Below are 26,411 nucleotides of genomic sequence, written 5' to 3'. Positions count from 1 at the left end.
CAGTGATTTTTGCTTGAAAATGTCCAAATTTTTGCTCTGCATAGGCTCTTTGAAGCCACCAGCACCGAGCTCCTAGGGACCGAGGGACTCCCGGCGCTGGCCCCTCTCCTGCCCGTCCTGCCTACGGGATTGGCTTGCCAGAAAAAATTGAGTCTGGGGCTAAAATATCCAGCCCAAACCCAATGTGCCTGCGGGGGGAACGCTGACCCTGGCCCCTGCAGCCCTCCAGCACCAGCTCGGGCTTAACCCTCTCCTCTGCGGAAAGAGTTCAAGCCTTCCAGTTAAATCCGGGAAGGAGTTAGCAAGTCTTTGTGGGAGGCGGATTAGAGGCAGAGGTAAATGCTCCTGCTAAGTGTAATCTGGCTGGTTAAAAGCTCAGCTCAGCCTCTATCCCAGCATTGTCTTTGCTTCTTATAAATATAGGAGACACTTCTGCAAACCGGGATTTTTCCTTTGGCCTATTTAGAGACCCAAGAGTTTGGGGAGAGCCTGTCACCCTTCCTCCTCCTCTCCCCAGGGTATCATTAGACTGTATTACCACCCCCCGGTGCCCTCTTCTCTCTGGGATGGGTTTGGCGCTGGCAGCCTCTGATCCTGTGGGTGCAGCAGGAGGAGGATTACAGCTCACGGGGCCACGGGTCAGGGCAGGTGAAGGCAGCAGAAGCTCCCAGTGTTGGGGAAATGGGGCTGGGGGCAGAGCCAGGGCCCTCTTTCACCCCACAAGCTGGGGGTTCCTCCATTTCCATGCCCTGGGGAGCCCCCCTGGATGGGATGGGGCAGGGGTTGGGGGGGACAGGGACTGGGAGGCTGGGGGCTCTGCTCACTGTGAAGCATATAGGAATCCAAAACAGAAATTAAAAAAAAAATCATAACTATATAAAAATAGGTAACAGTTATCTGGTTCTCTCTAAAAAACCCTATTCCGGAGCTGGTGGCACTAAGGCGGGTGCAGGAGGGTGGCAGCTACACCTGTGACCCTCCCTGCCCTGGCCATCCCACCCCATTGCAGGAGCATCGCTGGGGGCCCTGTCCCCACTGTCCCCTGTAGGTGACAGAGGACTCCCTGGGCAAGGCTAACCAGCACACGCACGCTGGCCCCAAGAGCGCGTGGGTGCCCTGGAGAGGGTCCCTTGTCCCCAGGGCTGGAGGGTGCGCAGATGACCTCTCCCCAGGGATTATGGCCAGGGTGGGGGCTCTCGCGGGGAGCACGAGGCAGGCAGGGATCAGGGGCTTACCAGGCATTAAGGTATTTTCCAGGCATTTAAACTAGTTGTCACGAACCCAGAGCTATCTAGGAACGAGCGATGCGAAGCACAGTGCCCAGGGACAGGGGAGAAGTCGGGGGAGAAGCTAATACCTGCCCTGGTCGCCACCCCAGGGCTTGCATGCAGCAGGGGGAAGATGCTCACAGAGGCTTGGAAGACCCCAAAGCCCCAGGGGTGGCCTGTGGGCCCCAATTTGGGAAGAGGCGAACACGTGCTGTGCAACACCGGTGAGATGCATGCTGGCGGAGGAGAGGGTGGGGGGCTCACGGGGACAGCAGCAGGTCCCAGGGGGAGAGCAGGGCACCGTGCCCTCTCTGGGACCAGGACAGAGTGGTCCATCCTGGGAGGCATGAGGGCTGGGTGGCTCCAGGAGCTTGTTAACCTTAATCCTCCCTTGGATTAATGCTCAGGGGAGCTGGGGACAGTGGTTAAACCTGCAGGAGTGAGCCCTCACGTTGAGCATGGCACTGCAGTGGGGTCGGGGGGCACAGAGGACACAGGTTAAGGGCAAGGAGAGGGGCAGGCAGTCCCATGGCCTAATCTGACATGCGGGCTTGGATTTTGTGGGCATGTTCCTGAGCCTTGCCCTCCCTGGGAGCAAAGGGATGGGCAGCGTGATGGCTAGCTCCATGCTGGGGTCATGTCCGGCAATGCTGCCCAGCTCCGAGAGGCTGCTGCTGGGTCTGGCTCTGCACGGCCACTGTGGACTGAACCCCTTGGGATAAGAGGAGCCTGGAGGTGGAAGGTGGAAATCATCTGCTCCTGGAAGGATGCTCTTCTGGGGGAATGCCTGCCTGGGATGAAGTCTCTGGGATGAAATCCCTATCTCAGGCTGAGCTGGCTTCCCTAGGACTGAGCTTTCAGCCCAGCTCAGAGGAGCAGTGTGAGGATGCTCAGGGATGCTCAGACAACCCACGCTCCTACCCCGCAGACCCCAGGCTGGCCCCAGACCCCAGCAGAGGACCCCCTAGCTCGTGGCATTAGGAGCCACTCCCCTCTGCAGCCACCAGCCATGCTGTGGGGCTTGCAAGCCCATGCAGGGGCAGAGTAGCCTGGCTGGCATCCCTGCTGCTGGGGCCACCCATCCTCAGAGCAGCCCCAGCCCTAGCTCCCCCCACAAAGCAGGTACCAAAAGACCCATGCAGCCCCTTGTGACACCCTGTCCCAGCCCACCGGGGACCTCATGCTGGGTCCCCAGCCCCGGCTGAGCTGCAAATGCCACATGGATGCCCTTAGAGGAGGTTCCCATCCCTCGGCAGCACGGGTGCAGCTCCCTCCTGGGCATCCCCTGGCCTGAGCTGTTTTGCCAGGCGGCTGGCTTCGGCACAAAGGTGCCACTGAGTTACACTAGTGTGCCCCGGACCCTGAGCACCAGTTACACCTCCTTCACCCTCCTCAGTCTTGGCCCCTCGTGGGAATCCCCTGCCCTGCACCTAATCCAGCCTGTGGCTCCATGCTCTGGGGCTGGCACCACCCAAACCTGCTGCCTGTCCCAGAGAGACACCACAGGACATTGTCACCCATCCCGACGGATGTGGCCAGTGTCACCTTGGGTGCTTCCCCGGCAGGGTGAGGGTGGCCTTGCAGGGGCTGCGGGTGCCATGTGCCTGTCCCCTGGGGCATTGAGGCAGGATGGGATGTACTGTCCTAAGTGGCATCTTAACTAGATCTCATCCAGCCTTGCAAAGCCACAGCGCCTTCAATTCCCTTAGCACTCCAAATCTGCTACTGTGCATCTAAGCGGATTATTTTAAATACCCCATGATGGACTGCTCCTTTGTAATATAATCCAGCCTTGTGTGCCCCATTCCCCTCCTATTTGCTGTGATTTAGCTGCAGCTGTGACAGCTAGAAACCTCCCCAGCTCCCCCTGCTCCCTGGAAACGTCCCTTGTACCAGCCCCTTCCCCAAATCCTGCTCTGCCCTGTGTGGCCAGATCCTGGGGATGCTCCCGCTGCCTTCCACGCACCCTTAGTGTGCAGCCTTTCACGTCTTGGCTGAGCGGTGGCTGTGGGATGTGCTGCCCCACAGCTGCTTCATCTGCACCCAGAGCTGAGCCCCTGCTCCCGCCGTGGGGCACCGGCATCGCCCCCACCCGTACCTCGGGGCCAGATCCTGCCTTGGCTGCTTTCACCCTGAGAGGGGTCGTGCAGGAGCCCTTCTGGGTGGGTTTTACCAGTTTTCAAGCCTCTTGCTCGAGCTGACTGGCTCTGACACCTCAGCCCTGCCATGAAGTCAGCAGAGTGAGAAAGCATCCTGCTACCCACTCCTGCTGGAGAGGGGGGTTTGGGGATGGGGTGGGACAGGGGGGCCGGCACGGAGCCCACCCAGCCCCGCTCTTGGCAACAGCAAAGAAGCCGCTGCTTTTCCAAGCGTTTCCCTTTGGGGCTTGTCTGATTAATGAGGGCTTGTTATTTCCAAACTGTTTGAAATCGTGTTTATTTTATCTGCTGCTGGATTCCTCTGACTCAGGGCTCATCGTTAACTGCCAAAGATGAGTGACAGATCCCGCTAATTACAGCTAATGATGGCCTTAAAGGATCTCTGCGCGTGCACGTGTGTTTGTGTGCACACATGCCAAAGGCCATTTATAATTTAAAGTGGGGAGAGTCGTTAGCATAAACCATGCCTGGATTAATTGCAGAGAGCAGCCTCTCCAGGGAGGATGCTCACCGAGAGGTTGTGGTTTCAAGCGCTGGATGCTCAGGACAGTACAGGCTGCCTGGGCAGCAGCAGTGTAACCCCAAACCAGGTGTCAGCCACGGGGACACCAAATCAAAGCCACCACGTAGGAACCATTTGGTACAGAGCCACCGAGCAGCCGGTGGGGACCAGGGGACCCCAACATGTGGCACAGGCACAACCATCTCAGAGCTGCCTGGGGCCATGGGAGCTGACATCCATCCCCTGGCAGAGCTCTGCAGGGTGTTTTCCAGCTGGGAGGAGTGCTGTGCCCAAGAGACCCAGTTCTCCCCCAGCTTCCATGGGAACAGGCAGCAGGAGCACTGGGAGATGCTTTTTATAACCTCCCCGAGGACAAAGTAGCTGCAGGAGCACAACCCCTTACTAGACACTGGAGACCTCACCTGGGGGGCTGGGGATAGCAGTGCCCCTGCCTTGGGGAGAGCTCTCCCCCCTTTAGACCCTGGGCGATCCAGCCCTGGCGTTGACTTCTTTGCTTTTACTTTTCTCCCCAGGAGGGAAAGAGGGAGGATGGAGAAGATGAGGCTTTCCTCACCCTGGGCTGGAGGACGCGGCATGAGAAGCGGCAGCTGCAGGAGGTCACGGCCACCACCCCGGCGAGGGGACGGGCAGGCAGCAGCTCAGGCAGAGCAGCCATGTCCCATGGAAAGGCTGAGTGGGGGACTTCCACGACCGGCACAGTGGGGTTTGTTCCAAGCCCTTCCCTAAACCAGCTCTCCACTTGCCCGGTCTGACTTTCCCCCACCCCTGCAAAGAGAGCACACCGGGACAGACCCATGCGTCCCCCCAGCTCCATCTCCTTGCCCTTCCCCTCCTCAGGGGTCCGAGTGATGCCGTCACCCCTCTCCCAGCCCTGCTGACATAGGCTGTGGAAGAGGCATCCAGAAGGAAACCAAAAGCTGTTCCAGATGGCAAAAGACTCAGCAACGCAGAACAACTGCTCCCCAGCCCTTATCTTTCTGCAAACCAAATCCACCCTTCTTGGAAAAAAGTAATTCAAGCTTCTTGGTCTTCCTCAGAGCTGGCAAGTGGGAAGAGCGAGGCGCCGGCACCAGCTCCCCAGGGAGGGGAAGCGCCATCCTGCAAAGTGCTTCTATATTGGTCTCTGCCATGAGGAGGTCTAAATTCAAAGTGATGGCAGCAGCAAACATCGGGATGCTGAGATGGACTCTGGGGCCAGCACAAAGGGATTTCAGGGGCTGGATGTGCTCAGCACAGGGTATGCCTGCCAGCGCAGGACACTGCAGTTCTAATCCCACTAAAAGCTGGGAGGAAACGACTTGGACGAGGGCTTTTGGCTTCCTCGCTGAAAAGACCAGATTCAGGTCAAGCCTGATGGCTTGTGAATTTGTCTTGGATCTTTTGAATTGTTCTGGACCCCAAAACACTCAGGTTTCTCTTTCTGAAATGCTCCAGATGTTTCAATTTAAGGTTCTTGCAGAAACAGCTGTCAGAAGCTGCAGAGCAGAGCTCTCCTCTGAAATGTGCAGCCACTCGACGGTTACGACTGCTCCCAAAACAGCCTGGCGAGGCTGCTCAGGCAGGGCCAGCTCGGGCTGGTGCCTTTTGCATTACCAAAGCCCTGCCACTGGGGCTTTCAGTCCTCCAAACCCTGTTCCACAGGGGTCCTGGCGGCTCCTGCTCTCCTGATCCCACTCTTTCCTCTGGGGTGGCTTCCTTTGCCGTCATTCCCTGCCGGCACCTTGCAAAGCCTTCTCCAGGCCACCTTCCCCATAGCTTTAAATCCCAGTGTAGCAGGGTTGGGAGGCGACAGGCGAGATGGTCTAGAGAAGCCATGGGCTGGGAGTGAGAGGCACTGGCACTGGAGTGAGAGCAGTGCCAGCGATGCTGGGTGCCTGCTTCAGCGGGCTCAGCACCGTCTTGCTGCGGACTGAGAGCTCCAGCAGTGTTGGTGACCTCAGGGACATCAGTCTGGGCAGTCCATGTCTGTGGTACACAGATCCACACAGCCCGGTGGGAAGTGGGTGGCTTTGAGGCCCCAGGGCAACTTTGGGGTGTGCAGAGCCGAACGGTCTCTCCCAAGCCCAGGTGAGATGTTTTTCCCCCTGTGCCATGGCCAGGGAGGGTCAGAGCCATCTGAGATGTGGGGTGCAGGCCACCACAAGGTCCTGGGTCTGGGCACCATGCTGCAAGCTGCTTGCTCAGCTGCACACTGAGCCCTCACCAAATAACCCCTGTGATGGCCATCACCCAGCAAAAGAGCCCGATTGCAAAGAAAACAGGGAAGCAGCTGAAAAAATAAAGGCGCTGCCATGGCACTGTGCACGCCAGGTTGGAAATTTGGGATGGTGCCGAAGCACAGCCCTGGATGCTCCTCCTGTCCCAGGGCATGAAGGGCCAATGCAGGATGGAGAAGTAGGGGTGCCAGAGGCCAGCAGGAGCCCACCCAGCTGACAGCACCGGGGACGGACAGCCAGGGCTCATGGGCCCTCCAGGCACCTGGGAAGAGCCGAAGATGCTTAGCAAGGATGCTGCGGCCACGTCTGCGAGACGTGAGGTTGAATGGTCTAGCCTAGCCCCGTGTCTCCTGGGTACGACGCAGTGCCAAGCCGCTCGGTGAGATGCCAGCCTCTGTGGGTACCCCAGCTCCTTCACCACCTGCACCGCTCCCCAAATGCCAGAAGTATCCAAAAGATGGAGAAATCTGCTTGGCGACCCCAAAGCACAGCCACGAACTCCCAGGTGTAGTCCCCAAGCCCTGGCCATGGGGCAGTAACTGTTTCAGCTGAAGAAATGGAGATGAACTGGGCAGACACAGCTTTGCTGGGAGAACTGGAAGGTCACCAAGCCTTAAGGTCAGGATAAGAGGCCATGCCAGTGCCTGCCTCCCAGTCCTGCATGTACTACTGCCAGAGACTGAGAACACCAAACTTATTGCACCTCTGCCCTGGGCCTCTGGTTATCTCCAGCACCAGCTGGCCTGGGGACAGGAGCAGGTCATGGCACAGCTTGGTGCCCCTGGCCCTGCCAGCGCAGGCAGGGTGTGGGTGGAGGTGTGGGTGGAGGCAGCAGGTTCCTGCCCTATCTGGCAGCCTCTGGGATTAGCTGTGCGGCATTGGGAGCAGCTCTAGCAGTGGCTGGGTAGGAACAGATACACACAGATAAGGCAACCTGAACCCAGGGACAGCGAGCCAGCTTCATTAATCCCCGCACATCCAGGTGCTGACGAAGATGCTATCGTCCCCTTTCCCTTCCTGGCAGCTCGCGTGTGGCCATCACTCCCGGCTCACACAAGGACAAAACTCACTGCTTGCATGGGTGGTCCCTCTCTCCCGGTGCTGCTAAGTGGCTCCCATGTCCCCCTGGGGACACTGCTGGTACAGGGACCCAGCCGGTGCAGGGACGCACAGCCTGCACAGGGACAGAGCTGCTACAAATGTCTGCAGCCAATGTGGGGCCCCACAGCCAGTACGGAGAGGTAAGGATGGTGCCGGGACACGCAGCCAGGATGGAGACCGCTGACAGTATGGGGACACGCATCCAGGATGGTGACCCAGCCTGCAGGGGGACACATGCGGGGGGACCCTGTAGAGCCCTGGGGCACAATGGTGCTGACCAGCAGCATTGCTCGCCTCTCTGATGGCCCGGACCCCATCTCCACATCCCTCCCTAGGCTCTGGCTCTCCAGCTGCGGTGTGCAGGAGGGTCCGGCACCATGTGGGCACATCGAGGGAGAGAAGCACCACCAGGTCCCGGCCCGCATCCCCATTCACTGGCATGCCGCATGCTGCTCGGGGATGGGTGCAGTGCAGCACTCCCCATCCCGTTAGCTCCGGCATGAAAGCATCCGCTGCAGCGGCTGCCGGGCCTGGCCACGATCTCCGCTTCCAGGTAAACAGATGAGGCAAGCGGCTCGCCTTCCCTCCCTGCCTGGCAGCCCCGGCTGCACAGACCCGCCATTCAGCCCCACCGCCCTGCACAAACCCCCAGTGTTCAGGAGAGGGTTCATGCTCCCCGGGGAACACGGGGGGGACACGCTGCGGCTGGGTGGTTGACACCCAGCCAGGCTGGAGCGGGGCCAGTGGGCACAGAAAGAGCTGCTGTGTTTTGGCCAGCTCCTGCCGTGCCGGGGCAGGGGCAGAAAGGGCCCCTTGAGCGCATGGGACCCAGGGGATGCCCCCACAACTCAGCCACATCCAGGGTCCTGCGAGGCCATGGTGGTGGTCACCAGTGGGTCCGTGGGGTGGAGGTGAGGAGCCAGGGGTGGGAGCCTGAAGGGATGAGGGAGTTGGAGGCAGCAAGCAGGGGGAATCAGCCAGTGCACCGGTGTGCACGGCGCTGCTGCTGCCCTGCTGCCATCCAAAAGATTTGTGACCCCAGACTATGGGATACAAAAGCAGTGGCGGGGTTTGACCAGGGACACACTCAAGTGGTGGCAGAGGCAGGAGCAGGAGGCAGCTTTCCCTGGGCGTCACCCTGTGAGCGTCCTCCCCAGCCTGTGGGAAGGGTGGGCACACTCCTGGCACATTCACCCCACGCTCCCGCACAGCCTCCGCCGGCACAGACAGCACGTCACCCGCTGGAAGCGTGCCTGTGGCACTTCTCAACAGGACCAAGTCAGGCGCTTGCAAGGGTGAGATAGGAGGGTGCTAGATCCTGCCCTCCGGGGCTCTTCTCCCTCTCCAACCCCCTGACTGTCTCCCCAGGCTTTCCTCAGCCCTGCTGAGGGTGCTCTGGCCACGGCGGGGTTCAGAGGGCTGCCCAGCCCTCCGGGGAGCCTGGCACTGAGCTGAGCGCATCCCTGCCTCAGCCACCAGCATCCTCGCAGGGCCAGGCTGAAGGGGAAAGCAGGAGGCAGAGCCGCGATGCTCCAGCATGCCAGCTGCTGCTCCTCCTGCTGCCTCCATCATCCACAAGCGGCCATCAGTGCCTTTGCTGGGGACAGTGTCCCCTCTTCCATGCCTGGCACCTTCCTCCCTTGCTGCTCCCCTGAGAAGGTGGCTTTCTTCCCCAAGGAGCGCAGGGAAAGCATTTTCCACCATGGCAGATGAAAATGGATTCACAATGCAATTTTACCCTAGTACCACTTCAGTGATTTTGATGGAGCTGCTCTGGATGGGTGCTGGTTTGAGCCAGAGGACAGCTGTCGCGGCTTCATAGACCAGGGGTTTCTTATCTGTGTCACCTTTGATTACTGTAATTGAAATCCTGCTCTGATCTGAGCCGTGCCTGAACGTTTCTGTTGCCTCTGCGGCCCTCGGCTCTAACAGCAAAATGACGTTAATAGATTTTAAAGCCAGGCAAGGCCTGTGAGAGCATTTCTGCCTGACCTCCTGGATGGCAGCCGACAGTCACCACTTACCCCCGTCTCACACTCAGCTGCTGGCACAGCCCTGCCATCCCCCCACGACTCATTTTACCTCCTGGAAGCACAAATCCTGCCTTTCCCCAGAGCCGCTCATCTGTGTGTGCTGGGCAGCCCGCCTCCTCCCACCCCTTCGGAGCAGAGCCGGGATGTTCTTGAGGGAGGCAGGATCCAGGGGTGCCGGTGGGATCACGGAGGGATCAGCCACCCTTTAGCCCGCCTGCTCCAGCATGAAACCCCCCATGGGCTGCATTGCCCTTTGCTGGCATCTCCTCACCAAAAGGGCAGCGGGGTGATGTGCTGCTGCCCATCTGCTGCCAGGCAGGCTACAGGGGACAGAAATGCCACTGCGCAGGAGAGGATGCTCCTGGCTTTGGTGCCAAGCTGGAAAACCAGCTGCGGCTGGCAGTGTGACCAGCACTTTGTCACCCTCCTCATCTTCTTTTGTGAGCCTCTAGTGGTGTTGAGCCAGAGTCACTGCAGCAGAAAGCGTGACTCCAGCTCAGACAGCATCCGAGGGCAAGAGTCGGGAGGACACATGCACTGGCACGCACGCTCCTGCAGTTTGGCTCGGCAAGCAGCCGGCACGAGGAGCGAGCCAGCCCTGGCCAGGCTGTGATGGCAAAGCCGGTGGCTCCGTTCAGGGTGGGGAGGGTTTGCTCAGCCAGCCTGGCCTCCAGGAGCTGCACTCTGGAGCAGGCGGGGGCATCTCAGATGCAAAGCCCTGGCAGGACAGCCCTATAAACCCTGAGGGCCAAACCCTGGCCACGCCAGACAACCTCCCCGAACCCCCAGGTTTTCCGGGCTGGCACCTTTCGTGGCCATACAGCCAAGAGCTGGCCGGCGCATGCTGGCACAGCAGCCTGGGCTTGCACCAGTGAGGATCTGACAGAGCCATCCCAAAGCTTCATATGCCGGCAAAAAGAAAGGGAGGCTGCCCAGATGTCAGGGCAGCCCTAGCACCCCACCACTGGCACGCACAGAGGCTCCCTCCAAATCCCAGCCATGGGAGAGGCAGCGTTTCCTTTCTGGCAGTGAAACCCCCAGTGGGTCATGGGCCGGCGGCACACACAATGCTTGGGGTTATCCAGCCCGTTATCAGCTCCAGCCACACGGTGCGGGGAGGAAAAGGGTTTCAATCCCAGACGAGCCGTGTTTCCGTCAGGAACCATTCCCCCTGTCACAGGGAAGGGCTGGAGCTTGCCATACTTTTGACACTGGGACCAGTGGAGCGGGGCTGTGGCTGGCATGGGGAGAAAGGGACCGCAGGGCTGTCACCCCATATCCCCATGCTATTGCCAGGGTCCCTCTTTGTGTCAGGGAAGCTGCCGGTCTCTGAGCAATGCAGTTGCTCCTGCCAGCTTTGCCGGCGGTGCTGTGCCATGGCCTGGGCGTGGCCATCTGCAGAGCTTGGGGATGGGAAGGGGCCAGAGCTGGTGACCCCCATTGTTGCCACTGAGGTGTTGTGGCAGAGGTCTGGGCTGGCTGAAACATCCCTTGTTGGGTGTCACTGCTCCCCACCCCAGGGAGGCATCCCGGAGCCATGGGGTGCCAGGAAAATGCCTGCCCAGAGCAGTACAGGCAACCTGAGAAAACCCACAGGCAAAGGTCAGCTCTGCCAGCCAGGAGGGGAAACTGAGGCACAAGGAGATGCTGAGGGAGGCCTCCCGGTGCCTTGTCCTTAGGCTGCTGTGGGACATCCTTCCCAGGGCTGCTCCAGCTGCTTAAAGCCAGCTGGAAGAAGGGGACTGTGGCACAGGATCACTCCTGGTTCCTCAGCCCAAAATCACAGGGTGGGGGTACGCCCCAGCCCCTGCTCCTCCAAGCCCTCCCAGTAGCAAACACAGGGCAGGCCGGGGAGCCAGCAGAGTCACTGGCAAAGGCTGGGCTTGCCGCGATCCCCTCCCGCTCCATGATTAATTGAACATGGGCTAAAATTAGCTGCGGAGGCAGCACCCCGGGGGTCTCCCAGCAGCATCCCGCTGCCCGCCGACTGCCTGCAAGTGGGTCAGGCAGCAGCTGCCTCCCAGCTGGGCGCCCTGGGTACTTGGGGACCCCTGTCCTCTGCTGCAGGTGGGAGCATCGCTCCCTGCTCTGCGGCACAGCTCTGCACCTCTCACCTCCCCACTGCTGCCCATCTCGGAAGCTTTTCCTCTCCAGATCACCAGGCTGGGCTGCACTACAGCCAGAGCAGCTGGGGAGGCGCAGGGCCACCTTCAGGGATGGCAGGAGTGCGGATCCCTGTCATGTTCCTCCCCATGCCTTCGGGGATCTGTTATTTTTAGCTGATCTCCCTATCTCACGTCACTAGCTAGGCTCTGGCTCTCTTTTCTCCCCTTCCCCGCCCTGTTCCCCAGTGTTAATTTGTTTTCTCTGTATTATTTGCAGATTAGAGGAGGCAGAACCAGGGGTCTCAGCACAGGGGACCCCTCAGCTGCAGCCTCCCCATGCTGCCCTCCACCTGGGGGTTTTTGGTTGGGTTTTTTCCTGGCTATTTTTAACCCCCATTGGCAGCCCCAAGGGGATGAAACACCAAGGGGTAACACAAAGTCGAGGCACCCTGCGGCTGACGTGCCAGGCCAAGCGGTGGGATGCTTGCAGCCGCACGGGGATGCTCCCACACAGGCAGGGCAGCGCCTGGCCCCAGCATCCCAGGCAGGTGGGGGTCTGCACCCCCAGGGCTGTCCCCTCCTGGCAAGCCCTCTGCTCCCTCCTGACCCCCCTGAACATCTTAGTCTGCAACCTCTGCCGTGACACATGAGCTGGGGAGAGTGAAAGGATGGGCTTTTCCCTTGGATTCAGAAGAAAGCAAATAGGAAAAAAGTTAATTAAAAACTTCAAAGCCAGATACTTCTAATTTGGTTTAACACAGCAGTCCTGCTCAGTGGCAATGCTGTCACAGAGGTGTCTGTGTGGGGCTCGAGCTGGGAAGTGCCCAGCGTGTCACATCACAGAACGTCACTCACCACCAGCACCACTGCAGCCCTATGGCCCCCATCCCTGCTGAGCACTGGTGTGTGGGGTGCCATGGTGCTGGGCTCAGGGCAGGGCATCTGGGGACTGACCACCTCCAGGGACTGGATTTTGGAGCCGGTGGGAGAGTGACTCCATGGGGAGGTCGTGCCTCAGTTTCCCCATTAGCACAGGGCTGCCAAACCTGCTCTTTGGGAAGGTGTTTTCAAGGTACTTGGGCTGGGTGCTGGAGCCCAATTCCCACCCGCTGGCCTTATACCATGTCCCACGTAAAGAGGGGCAGGGCTGGAGGTCCTGGGGGAACAGGGAGTGCCTGCCTCAGTGGCTCCCATCCTGGTGAAAGGAGGGGACCCTGGCACCACTGGTCCTGTCCCCTCCAGACACTGCTCTGAAGAAGGAAGGACACATCTCCCTTGCCTGATTCTCTTTTCCCCAAAAGGAGCCAAAATCCTCTCGTTTTCTCCAGAAACCTACGCCACAGGACAGCGATGCTCCTGCCCCCAGTGCTGTGCCACCTTTCCCTGCCTCCCACCCCCTCTTTTGTTTTTTTTTTTTTGTGATTTTTTTTTTTTATTTCCCCCCGCAGAATTCTGTGCTGCATGGTGAGTAAAGGCATCCTGCTGACTGAGGGCTAACGGATTGCTGGAGAGATAATAAAGCAAAGGGGAGTAAATTAAAGTGGCTATAAATAGCACCAGGAGAGGAAAAGGAGATGAAGTCATCTTCCTTCAGCTGAGCTGGTATTTGCATCACTTCTTCCCTTTGCCTTCCCCTGCCCCCTCACCCTGCTCGGAAAACGGCCCCCCCCCAGGTGCTGGGGTCCTGTTGTGGGCTCTGTGTGTCCCCCGTGTCCCCATGGGGCTGGGGAATGTCCCCATGCCCCTGGGCTGGGCTGGGGCTGGCTGCCGGGCACTGGGGGCTTGCTGGAGAGCATGACAAGGTGGCCTGGATGCGGCCACCTGGCCCCAGGCTCCATCCCAGCTTTGCCACTGACCCATAGCAGTGCCGTATACACACCAGTGCCTCCAGCATGACCCCACTGCTGCATCCCCCAGTCACTGGGAAGAGCTTTCAGGAGCCATCACCGACCCATCCCATGCCATTCCCCTTTGCAGCCTGTCCAAGGGCGGCTGCAGAGACCAGCCAGGAGCAGTGCCTGCGGGAAGAGATGCAGCAAACTTGGTGGCAGTGAATCCACCCCAGGAAGCCCCTCCAGGAACCAGATTTCATAATTTACATTTTTATTCTTGATGATTTTCACATCCAAGCCTCCACCATCAGCCCCAGGACACATGGGAGAGGAAGGACCCCAACCCTGCAGGAGCCTTCCCAGGGTTAGCAGCCATCTTTGGACCTCACCGAAAACATGACCCTCACTGGCAAGGCGGCCACTGTCCCTGCACGAACAGTCCCCAACCCCCCCCACAGCTGCCCCAAAACCCCCCAGCCACCAGCTCGCATGAGGTATATTTACTCCTGAGTCAGAATGAGGTCACATTGCGGTTTCCTCCGTGTCAGCTACCAACTCCTATTCCTGTGCTATGCGCACACACCCGCCGTGTTATTGCAGGGTATTTATAGCTATTTTACATGTATAATTATAAACCCACAACTCCACACACGCATGAAAATAATCACGGTGCCGGGACAGTGGGAGCGGGGCCGGGGAGCGGACCCCGCCGCTTCTAATAATTCTTTGCACTTTATATATAGCACCTTTCATCCGCAGCTCTCAAAAACGCTTTGCAGGCATTTAATTAAGCTTCCCAACATCCTAATGTGATGACAGCCAAGTAATAATATCCTTGCTTTTAGGTACGAAGAGAGGGGAGGTGGCAGGACTTGTCTGAAGTCCCACAGCAAGGCAGCCCATGGGGCAGTGAGCCCAGGTGGCCCCGTTCGCTGCCCCACACCTGTGGGGTGCCCACGTCAGGACGTGCCCATAGAGGGGATTTTGGTCCAGAAAGGGGTTGAGGACCCCAGAGTCCTGCCCAACCCCTCTGCTCAGTTTGGGGTGGGGGCAACCAGTGACAGTGCAGGGTCTGGGGATAGCAACGGGGACCCTGGTGTCCGCTGGGCTGCAGCTGCCCAACATCTGGATCAGCGGGTGGAAGAGGCATATGGATCTTGACAAACTCATGGGCGAGAGCTCAGGGGAGAGCAATAAATAAGATGACAGGTCTGAAAGGGCTGATTTACGAGGAATATTAAGAGTTGTAATCCTGCCTGGCCCGGCCACCCCCCAGGGAGGCAGGGTGATGACAAGGACCCAGATACATCACAAGGAGACAGGATTCACTGGAGCCAGTGCTGACATATCTCCAAGCAGGAGGGCTGGAAGCAGTTGTGCCTCCTGAGGGTCTGGGCAGCTCAGTGCAGGGACACAGCTGGATCTTGGTGGCTGCCTGGAAATGGGATCCCACAGGAATGGACCTCTGTGGTCCTCAAGGTCTGCAGTTTGTGCTCCACTGAGCACCCTCCCTACCACGTACAACCCTGCCTGGAGGGACCACTTGCCTCTCATCCTTGGAGTGCTGCAGAGGGCACAAGGGGCATGTGCTTCTGTTTTGGACACCAGTGGGACATGAGATGCCACCAAGAAAGAGGGACACAGCAGGAGAAGGTGGCCAAAGAGGGCTGGGACTTCAACCACCAGAGCAGAAGTAAAAAGCAAAGAGGTGCTGGAGGCGAACACTGGTGTTGGTAATAAAAGGGGCAGACCTACAGTCCTGGGGGGTGAAGGCTGGGTGGGGTCATTAACATCTGCAGAACAACACACGCTCCCAGCTCATTTCCCAAACGTGGAGAGGTGGGGGACAGGTGCCCATCCTTGACCTCACCTTGGGAGTGCCCCACAGGGGAAGCAGCAGTGCGTCGATGGACACAGTGCAATTCTGTACACATGAAAACTAAATGCAAGTCAAAAATCATAAACCCAGATTTGATCCCGTAGCAAGCACCATCCGGCCATTTTATGGTTGCGTTGGTATTTTTTTCCTCCCAGACTGCAGCCAGATCCCTGCTCACCGAAACAAGCTGCGCAACAGCCCCTGACCGAGAGCACCTACACCTGTCGAACCTCCGAAATGGGGGAGCAGGACCTGTTTGCACCACACCAGGACCAAAGAGCAGCAACATGGACATTAAGCAAGAAAACAGCTGCAAACCTTCCTAGGGGCTGCAAAAGAATGCCCCAAAACCAGTCTCTCTAAGGAGACAGGAGGGAGGGAAATGGGAACAACGTGCAGGGAGCCAGCACAGCCTGGGCACCACCGCAGGGACGCAGTCACCTTTCTGTCACCACACCGGCCACTGAAACTGCCACGCGACCTGCTGCTATCGCCTCCCCGAATTTCGGTTCCACTGCTCCCCCCTCCGCCGCCAGCCGGGCATCTCTTACCAGGGGCTGCCGACACCTCTGCCACCTCGCCGACCACGATGAGGGACTCAAGGATCCTTGCGCGGAGCTCGGGGCTCGCCTCAGTGCTGTGGGTAGAAGGGGAGCATCCATGAGGGTGCCAGCAGTTCAGCCACCCCAGAGACCCCCACATGCCTGGGACAGGAGCCGGCCACCCCGATGGATCTCTTGTGGGACTGGTGTGATGCTGCATATCCCAGTCCCGTGTATGACATCATGCCTGGTTACCGTGGGAAGAGGTACGATGTCAGAGCATCACAGTGGGATGGGGGCTCCCAGCTCTAGCCTCCCCCTTCGGAAAACCCCAGGGCTGAACCACTGGTGGGCTTTCATCCATAAAACCAACTTGGTTGGGGGCCAGCATGCCCGTGCCTGGCTGCGAGCACCCTTCTCTCTCCTGCCCTGTCCTGTGCACGGCAGGGGCACCTCACCTGGCTGCTGCAGGGCGGAGAAGCAGCTCCCCGAAGAGCTCGCCGAGGAGCCGGGGCGAGAGGCGGCTCCTGCGGGTGCCCTGGCAGAGGCGGCAGAAGTGGCGGGCAAGCTGGCGCAGGAGCAGCGCCTGGGGCTGCGGCAGGGCCGGGGGTGCCAGCAGGTCTCTGGCTCGCTGGCCGCACTCCTCCAGGCCTGGGGTCTCTGCAGCAGAGGGGAAACAGGAGAAGAAAGGTCAGTTCGGGAGGCTGGGGCATCCACTTGCCTCTTATGGGAACCAGGCACCTGCCAGCACACATGGCATGAGCTGTGGCAGGTCTCTACTCCCCACAGAGTCCCCAAAAAAACCTGACCTCAGCCTCTCCCCCAAAAACCATGACTGTTTCTTTGCAGCCCATCCCTTCCTGCAGACAGGCTGTGGGACATGTGGGTACCCAGGGAGCACCAGGCATGCAGAGGTGATGCCCTCGAAGTCTCAGCCACCTCTCGCTGGAGGCTACCAGCCCCATTTACCCACTCATACCACCCCAGATCAGATTATAGGGTGACTTTAGCACATACCCCCTCTCAGCACAGCCAGGGAGGGAGCATTGGGGACTGAGCTGCTCACCTAGCAAGGACTGCACCTAAATACCCCTCACTGGTGCTCCAACAGAGGAGAACTGCAAGACCCCTGCCGTGCTGCACAGCAAAGCCACAGAAAAAGCAGGGTAAAGCCAAGGTGGGGAAATAGGCACCAGCTGGAAGATCTGCCAAATTTAAAGGCTCAGCCCTCCCCTGCAGAAAAAGCAACCTGCCAGGGAAAAGGCTTTTTAGCAGAAAAAAAGCTGCACCTGGGCTGAGAGCTACAGGTGGGGCCATAGCAAGGCCCCTGCAGCCCTCCCAGCATGGTATCTCTCACCCCTTGAAATGCAGCAGCAGGGAGGGCTGATTGGGGGACAACTAATTCCAGCAATACTTGAATTGCCCGTGTGAATAAAAGCAGGTACCTAGTGGTGTTGCACATCATGGAGGTGCTGCCAGAACCCCCATCACGGGTGCCCTGAGCAGCCCACTGCCCCGTGGTGTTCCCACCAGCATCCCCCCCGTGTCCCTGGTGCCCTCTGGCAGCCTTGGCAGGGGCTCCCTGGTCTTGCGAGCTGTGAGCTCAGCGGCCTGGGACTGTGGTCCTGCCCTGGGCATGGGAAACAGCCACTCTCCAGCCATCCTCCATCCCCGCCTTGGCTCAGCCCTTTCATCTGCGGGGGACAGAGAGGTCCCCAGGGCTGTGTTGCTCTCAGCCAGCTTCAAAGCCTGGCTTGGCCGGGGGCCGACTCAGCTCCCTGTGGCTCTTTGCACCAGGGCTGAGGCTTGGCCGATGCCCAGCCAGCTCCCGGCATCTGTCCTTGGGGTTGGGGTGCACCAGAGCCAGAGGGGTGGGGGTCCAGGATGCCCTCTGAAGCAGGTCTGCAACCTGGCTGGGATGGTGATGGGGTGCTTGTGTGCCCCCATATCCAACAAGCTGCTCCCACGGGATGTTTGGCTTTGCCCCAGGCCTGCCCTACCCCAATCAGCTGCTTTTTGCACCTTTTTGTACCGTAGGGATGCCATAGGCGAAAGGTCCACAGCCAAAGGGGCAATTTAGGGAGGTTTTTTGACCTCCTTTTGCAGGTGGTAAGCTTGCCACTTTTCTAGCCCGCAGCCTGGAGAGGGGCATAAGGAGCCTGCTTGCAGGGCAGACTGCCAAAACCCAGCACCGTCTCTTGAAAGACTTGTGTTTTTATTTTTTTTTTAAAGCCCCAGAGAAATCCCCATCAGTTTTGCTTCCATTCCTGCCCCCTTCTCCTCCAGCACCCGTTGTGCCAGGAGCAGAGCCCGCTCCAGCACAGGCCGCGTGGAAAGGCACTTCCCTTTGAAGTCACTTAACGAGGCAACCCAGCTAATTGCTTCCTAATTGCATTTTTATCCTTGGAAGGGAGGCAGCCTTTGATTTCTCCTCTCTCCAACCGGTGAGGGGAAGGCAGCATCTCTGTGCCACCAGCCCCAGGGGTATTTCTGGCTCCGTGTCTCTGCGTAGGGCAGGGAGGACGGGTGTGAGTTATCCCTTGTTTTCTCCGTGTGTCCCTCCTGCCTTGCCAGAGGCCACAAAGAGCCTGTTGCCTTTTCCCACCAGGACATGGTAGGAAAAGGCCACGCTGGTCTGGCCACGGGTGATCTTTTAGTGCCTCTTAAGGCAGCCAAGAGCATAATCTGCCCAAGAGCTAATCTGGCTTAGGACGGGGAGGTGATGCACAGGGATGGAGGATACTGCAGAACCAGCAGAGAGATGAGAGCTGCTTCGAAAGGGGAAATCCTGGTTTTGAAGGCAGCAAGGGGTTCAGGTCCTATCTAACACACTGGGCAAGGGCTTCATGTGTGCCTGGTGGTGCCTGCGGGGCCTCAGGCTGGGAGGGGCTGAGCAGCTCTGCGAGGACTCATTTGAAATGGGTTTTAGTCCAGGCTCCCTGTTGGGATGGATTGTGGACTCTGCTGACCTGGGTACGAGCCCTGCCCTGTTTATTTGAAAAAAAAATCAAATGAAACCAAAACCTTGATGGTCTCGTACATTTGCACGGAGGCTGGAAAGCTTGCAGGGACCTAAAGGCACTTCCTAACGGCACTAAGCTGAAAAAGCAGAGAATTTTCTATGCCCATATAAAGCCAAGAGTTAACGAGATTACAGTAAAAAATTCCCAGGCAGCAGAGCCAAAAGATTATAATAATGCTTTCTTCTGGGGCCAGTATCACCCAGCCTTGGCAGCCGCCCGTCCCGGCAGGCAGCACCTCCTCCTCTGGGCACTGCAGCAGGAGAGGACCATGCTGTGGTGGGGGCAAAGCTGCCTGATGGGTCTCCCCTCACTTTCCCAGAGCATCTCCCAAAAGTTGCTGCACCACTCCAGCACAGGGGATGTTCCCAGCGGTCCTTCTTGGGATCTGCCCTTAGTGCAGCATCAGGCTGCATGGCTCCTGATGGGGTCAGGAGCCACCCTGGAGATGCTGGGGAGCATTTCTAGGGGCTTCCCAAAGCTCCTCTAGCCCCACAAAGGTCCCAGGCACAGGGGGAGCCTGGCCATGCTTACCTTGAGCCATGTGGACCAAGTCGCTGTAGAGAGCTGGAGGGATCAGGGGCGACGGGAGCTCCTGGAGGTACCACTTCAGGGCCTCCACCAGCGTCTGGGCATCATACAGGTCCATGTCCACAGCCGAAGCGTCTGCAGGGAGAGAGCCAGCGGGAGCCCTTAGCCCATGGTGCTGCCCCTCTGGCGCGGAGCTCGGAGCTCTTCCATCCCTGGATGCCTTCCTCCGGACATGGGTGCCGATTTCTTTGCCCATGCCCCCATCCCCCAGGTATGGCAGCCCATGATTTCACTGCCAACCCCCCCTGCCCCCAGCAAATATTCCTGTCCCAGTTTCCGCTGACCCTGAGTTCCAGCGTCTCTGCCTCATGTGCACTATATATCCAGTGCATGGGGCAGGGGCTCTCGCCATCCCACCAGGGTCCCACTGCAGGATAGCACCCATGGGATGGGCTGAGCAGTAGCCCCAGACACCTTTGGGCCATCAAGGGCCAGGCACCATGTGCCAGCCCCAGCCCTGGAGGAACTGCTTGGAAAAATGCATTAATGGAACAGGCTTATGGTCCTCAGGCAACACACATTGCTGAAGGCCCACGTCATGCCTAGTGAGCCTGAAACGCTGTGAACGCGCCCCAAAAGGCAGCTGCCCCAGGGAAGGCGGTGAAGGATGCTCCAGGGACGGGACAAAGCGCCCAGGGGAGGCTGAGCCCACCCAGCCTGTGCTTGGGACAGGGGCACCGCTCCAAGCAGAAATGTCCCACGGTCCAGCAGGAGCCAAAGGGTGGGAGACATCCATCAGAGCCCCGCAGCTGGGCCAGCGCAGGGAAGTTGCTTCACTGGTATCCAGGGTGAAAAGCCCTTTCAGCATCCTTTGGTATTGCCTCATGCGTTTTTCTTGGAGGTCTCTCAGCCCGGCTGGGCCGGGAGGTGGCTGCCCAGAGGGTAACGGTCCCTTTTGCAAAGATACAGAGGTTTCAAAATCTGCCTTTGAGCCAAACTGGAGCCAAATGCAACGTTTTGAAATTCTCCTTGTAGGAGAAACCTGGGCGGGGGGGGGCGGACAACAGAGTAATAAAAAAGCCCAAGATATCTGGGATCGTTTGAAATGGTTCGTTTGTAGAGACTGAATTTCTTGCTTCTTCTAAATGAGAATATTAAAAAAAGAGCAAATTTCGCACTTTCTTAAAGATGATGTGTCAGGCCCCAAATGGCCCGGTGTGTTGTGATTCAGAAGATGATGGTGGGCTTGCCCTGCTCTGAGCCCCTTCCCCTTCCCTCTCTGGGTCTTTACCCCCAAATGCAGCTTTACCAAAATCAGTGACATTTTGGGAGTTGTCCCACCTCCCAGCCCAGCATTTTCCAGCAGAAAATGCCTTGAGTCTCCAACCATTTCAGCTGACCGCATGTGGCCGTGCTCCCTTCTGGCGTGATAAGCCCAAAAGAGCGGAGAAAAGCTGATTCCTAGGGCAAGACTTCGGAGGCACCTGGCCAGCGGAGCTGGGACGCAGAGCAGCTCCCTAACTCCTGCAAAGGCTGGTTTTGAGCACCTTGACCTTGATCTTGTCTCCTTGGGGCGTCCCCACCATGGGCCAGGAAGCCTGTGAGCCTGCCCACCTCTGTCTGCTCAGGGACAAGAAGCCGTGGTGGGTCACTTATGGATGGTGCCTGCATTTGGCTCGGAGACCAGAGAGAAAACAGATTGACCAATGCCCGAAGCAAAGCCTTTAACCCAGCCGTTGGAGACGCTACCTCATTTTCACGAGCAAGCACCCAGCTGGCTGGGAACTGGGCCCAGGGGCAGCACGGGGACGGCTGGGAGAGATGCCACTGCGCCGGGGCAGGCAGCCGTCCAGCATGGCCAAACGTAACCCAGGGCAAAGGCGGGCGCTGCATTTCTGGCACCCCTCGATGCCACAGCATCAACCCATGGGCCACTCTGCCCTCAGCATCCTCAAGGCGAGCAGGGCTGTGCCAGCTCTCGCCTGCTGCATCCTGGCCCTGCTCTGGTTCATGCTGGTGCTCCCATCTCCACGCTTCTGGACCTTCTCAGCTGGCCAAAAGGGTTATTTCCACTGGGGTTTGCAGGGGGATGACAGCCAGTTCCCCATTTTTGCTAGCACTTGCCCTGGAGAAGTGAGTTGGTAGGTTGCCTCCAGCTGGGCAGGGGGAGGAAAGTGAGATCAGGGATCCTGTGAGATGCTCCAACCCCTGTTTTGGGCTGAAACCCAAAACGTGGCTAAAACCCAGGGATGCTGCTGGGCAGGGTCTCGGGGTCTCATTGCTTGGGCTGCATTGCAGAGAGCTGCTCCCATCAGCGGGATGCACCAGGCAAACCCCAAACCCCTTCTCACGCAGGGGGAGCCTGGCTGTTCTCCCCTGCCCACCGTGGAGGTTTCTGCAGGGACCTGTCACTTGCCTTAAGGATGCTGGCATGGACTGGGGAGAGCAGCCACAAGCTGTTTCTGCGCAGGGAAGGGGCCGCTGCCGGGCGCTGGCCCCAGGCGATTAGCCCTGGGCTCCACCGTGGCCTAATTAGCTCGTTTGCATCGTTAGGCATGGGCTTGAGGGGGGTGTTCAAAGGGAAGGCTCAGCTGGTTTCAAAGCGAGACTCAAAAACATCTTTACGCCCAGAGGGAGGCGTGATGGGGAGACCAGGGGGATTCATACCCTGCTAACAGGGACTGATTGCTGATGGCACCGTTTTCCATTAGCCTGTTGTCCCCGTCCTCCGTGACATGCAATGGCATCCTCCTGCCCCAGCTCCCTTCCTTCCCCTGGAGCCGCCGTGGTGAGCTGGGCTCCCTGATGGGTTGAGAGCACGAGCGGGGGGTGCTCTGAGCTGCTCCCAGGCACCGACTACACCCCAGCAGCTCGGGAAGGCTTGGCCGGCAGCTGGGGAAGGGTTAACCCTGGAGCCTTCCCAGCCAATTACCGCCGGCCTGACCCCACGGATGCTGCTCTCTCCTTATCAGAGGGAGATGATAACCAGCTATAAGAAGTTAATGATGCTGCAGGATGAGTCACAGCTCTTCCACTGCTCTCCAGATGTTCCTATCCCTTCCCCAGGGGAATGACGGAGGGATTCCATCCGCCTGCCACAAATAGGAGGAAAACACCCCAAAACCCCAACCTCAAGCCCATACCAACCCCCTCCAGCACAGAACCTGCTTGCTGACCTGCTGATGGAGCAAGCAAGCAGCCAGGGACCAGTGGAGAGCATCCCTTGCCCACGGGGGATGAAAAGCAGGAAGAAATTTGGGGCTGGAGGAGGGTTGCGCAGGATGACCACTGGCCCAGAGGGAAAAGTGATGGGTGCTCCTTACCTCCTCCCACCGGGATGCCAGACCCTGCATCCCAGCGGAGGCAGAGGGGTGCTGGGGCTTTGGGCTGAGTCAGGCTGGGCAGGAACTGCCAGGACCTCTCCCGGCAGCTGCAGCCAGCCGGGGAGGTGTGAGTAAACCCAGAGTTTCGGTAAACGTGGGGAATGCTTAGCCAAGAGGTGGCAGGGAGGAGGTGGAGGGAGGCTTGTTTTGAAGGAGAAGCTTGAGTGGGTCCCGGTAAGTGGCTGTCCCCTGCACGTGGACACAGGTGACGGCTGTGCCCACATCCCCACCCGGCACATGGGTGATAGGGTGCAGACCCTGCCCAGCGCCCACGGCCTCTCTTGCAGCAGGGAGTCCTACAGGCTAAGCTGGACCTTGGCCACCAAGTGCTGCTGCAGCTTGATGCTCTTGGGTGCATGGTCCCAGTGGCAGAGGGGCACCCAAGCCACCCATACTTGGGGCTGACTTAAATACTGACTTGGGAGTTTCCCTGCCCCTTCCGGACCTTTTAGGTTTAATCATCAGCTGGTGCTGCAGGGATGTCCTTGTTGTCCAGTCCTGGGGGCTATACCTTCCCATCCACACGGATGCTGCCTGCACAAGGACCTGTACATCCCCAGGACCTGATCAGGCTTTTGAGGCTCCTGGGCATCCCACAGTGGGGGTTTACTGGGGAACTGTGCACCGCATCAGGGAATATTTCCCCAGCTTTGATTCAGCATCATTGTAACATCTCTTAGGCAGTCCGCTGGTACCTTGTGCTGGGGACTTGGCAGCTGCCAGGACACCCCCTGCCCATGCACGGGAGGTCCTGGCAGCCCCAAACACCCTCCCAGCTGGGTTCCACCTTGGCATACCCCCGGCTTGCACTAAGCCAGGGCAGGGGCGCTGGGACCCCCTTTCAAGGGTGCCCAGTGAGGCTGCCTTCCCCCACCTTGGTTTCCCAAGGGCAGTTCTCTTCCCCAGTTTATCCAGCAGCTATGGGAGGGGACGGCAAAAGCTCACCCGCAGTTCATCCCGATGGGTCTGGCAGGGACGTCTGTGCCGCTGCCGTTTATTTACCCTTCTTTCATCGCCACCAAATATAAGAGATGAGCTCATGTCTCTTGCCAGGCTCTGACGACGCAGGGTTTATTTCCACTGCAGGTATAAATAAAAAGCAGTGCGGCAGGCACCAGGGCACCTCGGGTTTGGGAGTAAAGTCACTGTGGTGGGGTTAATAGCTTGGCTAGGGGAAACCAGAGCCGTCAGGGGCCTCCAACATCCTCTGGCATGCCAGGGATGAGGATGGGGATGCGCTCCCTCCCTGGCATCTGTGCCTTAATGATGGGGGGGGGAGTAGCATGAGGCTCCCCAGGCTGCTCTCCCCTCCAGCCCAGCCATTTCTGCCCAGCAGCAGCTCCCAGCAGCCCCAGCAAAGCCCCAGAGCCCACCACTGCTCGCTAATCCCCACCAAGCCCTGATCTAATTCCCGGGCACGTGAGCGTGTCTCCAGGCAGACTGCTCTGTGCTGGGGCCCGAGATCAAAGCGTGCAGGATGGCAGCGCAGGCACGGCACGCCTGGAGACACCGGCTCCAATCCGCCTCGCGCTGCCGCTGGATTCGCCCTGGCACCCTGAGGTGCAGGCAGCTCCTGCCTGGCCCTGCCAGTGGCAAAGGCTTTTCCTAGTGCTACCTGGGGAAGGCTCATGGCGTTTGTGTCTGCCGATGGACCCTAGAGCTCAGATTGGGGGTATCCAAAATCTGGGAGGTTTCAGTGCTGGATGGGTTCAGCTCCATCCAAGCCATACGGGGCACCCAGGGAGCCATGGGGTGGGGGGGGCCCTGCAGGGTCTCTGCACCCTGTCCCCCACCCGGGGAGGAGCAATGAGGATTCAGACCATCCCTCACCAGTGGTGGCAAGCGCTGATCGGCCACTCCACGGAGGACTTTGCAGCCATCCCCACGCCAAGCCTCCTCCAGCTCGGGTCCCTCAGCTCCAAAGGGCTCCAGCACCCACCAGCCCACCCACAGCTCTGCTGCCACTGGCCAGAGAAAGTCCCATGTTTCCATGTTCAGTGGCAGCCATGAGGAGAAGGTTGCCTGGCACATCTAATGGGGAGAGGGGTGCAGGCAGGACCCCGAGCAAGCATGGGGTGAGAGGACATCACCCCCAGGCACCGGAGGGGCTTGTACACCTCATGTCCACAGGCACCAGGGACTTTGCAGGTGATTTTCCCCATCTCCTGCACTCAAAACAGCCCCTGAGCCACACACAGGGGACAGCAGGAGTGCTGGGGGCTGGAAACCCTTGGGGTCAGCATGTGGCCCCTGGCACGACGGGCGTGGAGATGGCCCCAGGCCATGAAGCAGCCCCGCAGCCAGGCACTGCAGGGAGCACTGGGGGCAGCTGGGGCAAGTGCTGCACCCTGCCACTGCTGTTTAAAGCTCTACTTTCTTTTTTTTTCTGCCCATAACTCTTGCCCTGCAGCTGCAGCGGGGCTCCTGGCTGGCTGATCGCCTGCAACCCTTTCGCGAGTCCCCCCAGCCCCCGTGGGGCTGCAGCTTTTCGTTAAGTCCCTTTTCGGTGCCGCCATGTGACTCTGACTCCCGTGTTCAGTGATGTCCCAGGGCCCTGCTCGCCTCTTGGGGCATAAAGGTCTGAACTGAGCACCGAGCATCCTAAAACAATTAATTCTCCTCTGGAGCCAGCATAAGCTGGCTGCAAGCCCAACCACCCTTTGGTCCGTGCTTCACCCACCAGCCCCAGTGGCATCTCAGCCGGGTGGCAGCAGAGGCACTCGGTTCACTGACCCCCCTTTATCGATGATAAAAGGGGGGTCAGTCTTTGCTTTCTTTTTTTTTCCCGCCTATAAATAATTTTTCTTGCATCATCCAGCAGGGAAACACAAAGGCTCTAACCAGCTGTCAGGTGCCACTGTCCTGCAGGATATCACCAGTGCCGGGATGGGGACAGGCTCAGCCCAGGCTGTAGAGCCATGTGGAGCTGCGCTGTGTCCAAGTCCGCTGTGCCCAATGCTGCTGCAGCCCCATGAAGATGGGAAACCTTCATCCCAAAGCCTGGGTGATGTTTGGCTTGGGGGCTGCCCCATCAGGCTAGGTCCCCCATGGGTAAGGGTTCCAAAAGGGCCAGGGATGGGGAAAGGGTTCGATCAGCACAACTCAGATGGGTGCCTGCGCTGCCCGGCCCCAGGGACACGATGCCTGTGGGCTCCCCGGGACTGCCAGGACCAATCTGACCCTCGTGGTCCCCAGAGAAACCTCCTCCTCCTCCCGCCCACTGGAAGTTTAAATGCTCTTTCAGTGTAGAAAACACTGTTTTCTCCGATACATTAAGATTTGGGGGTTAGAAAACCAACACCCGAACTTTTCCATACCCTGCTCCTTTTTCCTTGCATTCTCTAGCAGTTTTCCTGCCACCACTGCCAAACACCAGCATGATTTGGGTATTTGCAGGGAAGCTGAAACCCCCAGTGGGAGCCCGGTTTTCCCCCCAGCCGAGACGCCGTTTGGTTCCAGCTGCCACCAGCCCCGGCTCCGATTTCCCCCTGTTCCCCAAGATGGAGCTTGACTTTTGCAGGTGGGCTGCTGGCAGAGATGGGGTGCTGGAGGCATGGACCATCAGGAGCACGGGAAGAAGAGGAACATGACCCTTGCCTCTGCCATCTCACGCATGGGGCATGCAAACTCCCATTTTTTTGGCAAGGATGTTTCACACCACCAAAGGCAATGAAAGGGCCCGTATGGAAGCCAAAGCAGAGATGCTCTCATACCCTCCCCAGCCTGGTTTGGGCTCCAGCAGGGCCCTGGGGAAGCACCACTGGGTCTCTGGTCCGCAGGAGGCTGTGGAGGGAGCAAGCTGCCAAGCCTGGGCTCTGC

The 26,411-nt window shown here is 58.9% G+C and overlaps 1 protein-coding gene across 2 annotated transcripts in view; it reads right to left on the bottom strand.

The window, feature by feature from the left end:
- PIK3R3 (phosphoinositide-3-kinase regulatory subunit 3) overlaps window positions 1-26,411 on the bottom strand; it is an 84,825-nt gene that overhangs the window by 50,468 nt on the left and 7,946 nt on the right. For both annotated transcript variants that reach the window (XM_087731668.1, XM_087731669.1), the window contains exons 5-7: window positions 19,213-19,344; window positions 16,117-16,318; window positions 15,668-15,753 (exon numbers count right to left, since the gene is read on the bottom strand). In XM_087731668.1, coding sequence (XP_087587794.1) covers window positions 15,668-15,753; window positions 16,117-16,318; window positions 19,213-19,344 — 420 coding nt within the window. The remainder of the gene's footprint in view (window positions 1-15,667; window positions 15,754-16,116; window positions 16,319-19,212; window positions 19,345-26,411) is intronic.

Source organism: Nipponia nippon, unplaced genomic scaffold (assembly GCF_047370975.1).
Source record: "Nipponia nippon isolate SJK-2023a ecotype South Korea unplaced genomic scaffold, ASM4737097v1 scaffold_5, whole genome shotgun sequence".
In the NCBI taxonomy this organism is placed as follows: Eukaryota; Metazoa; Chordata; class Aves; order Pelecaniformes; family Threskiornithidae; genus Nipponia; species Nipponia nippon.
The sequence above is the reverse complement of the archived record's forward strand: the minus strand, read 5'-3'. Positions and strand labels throughout refer to the sequence as shown.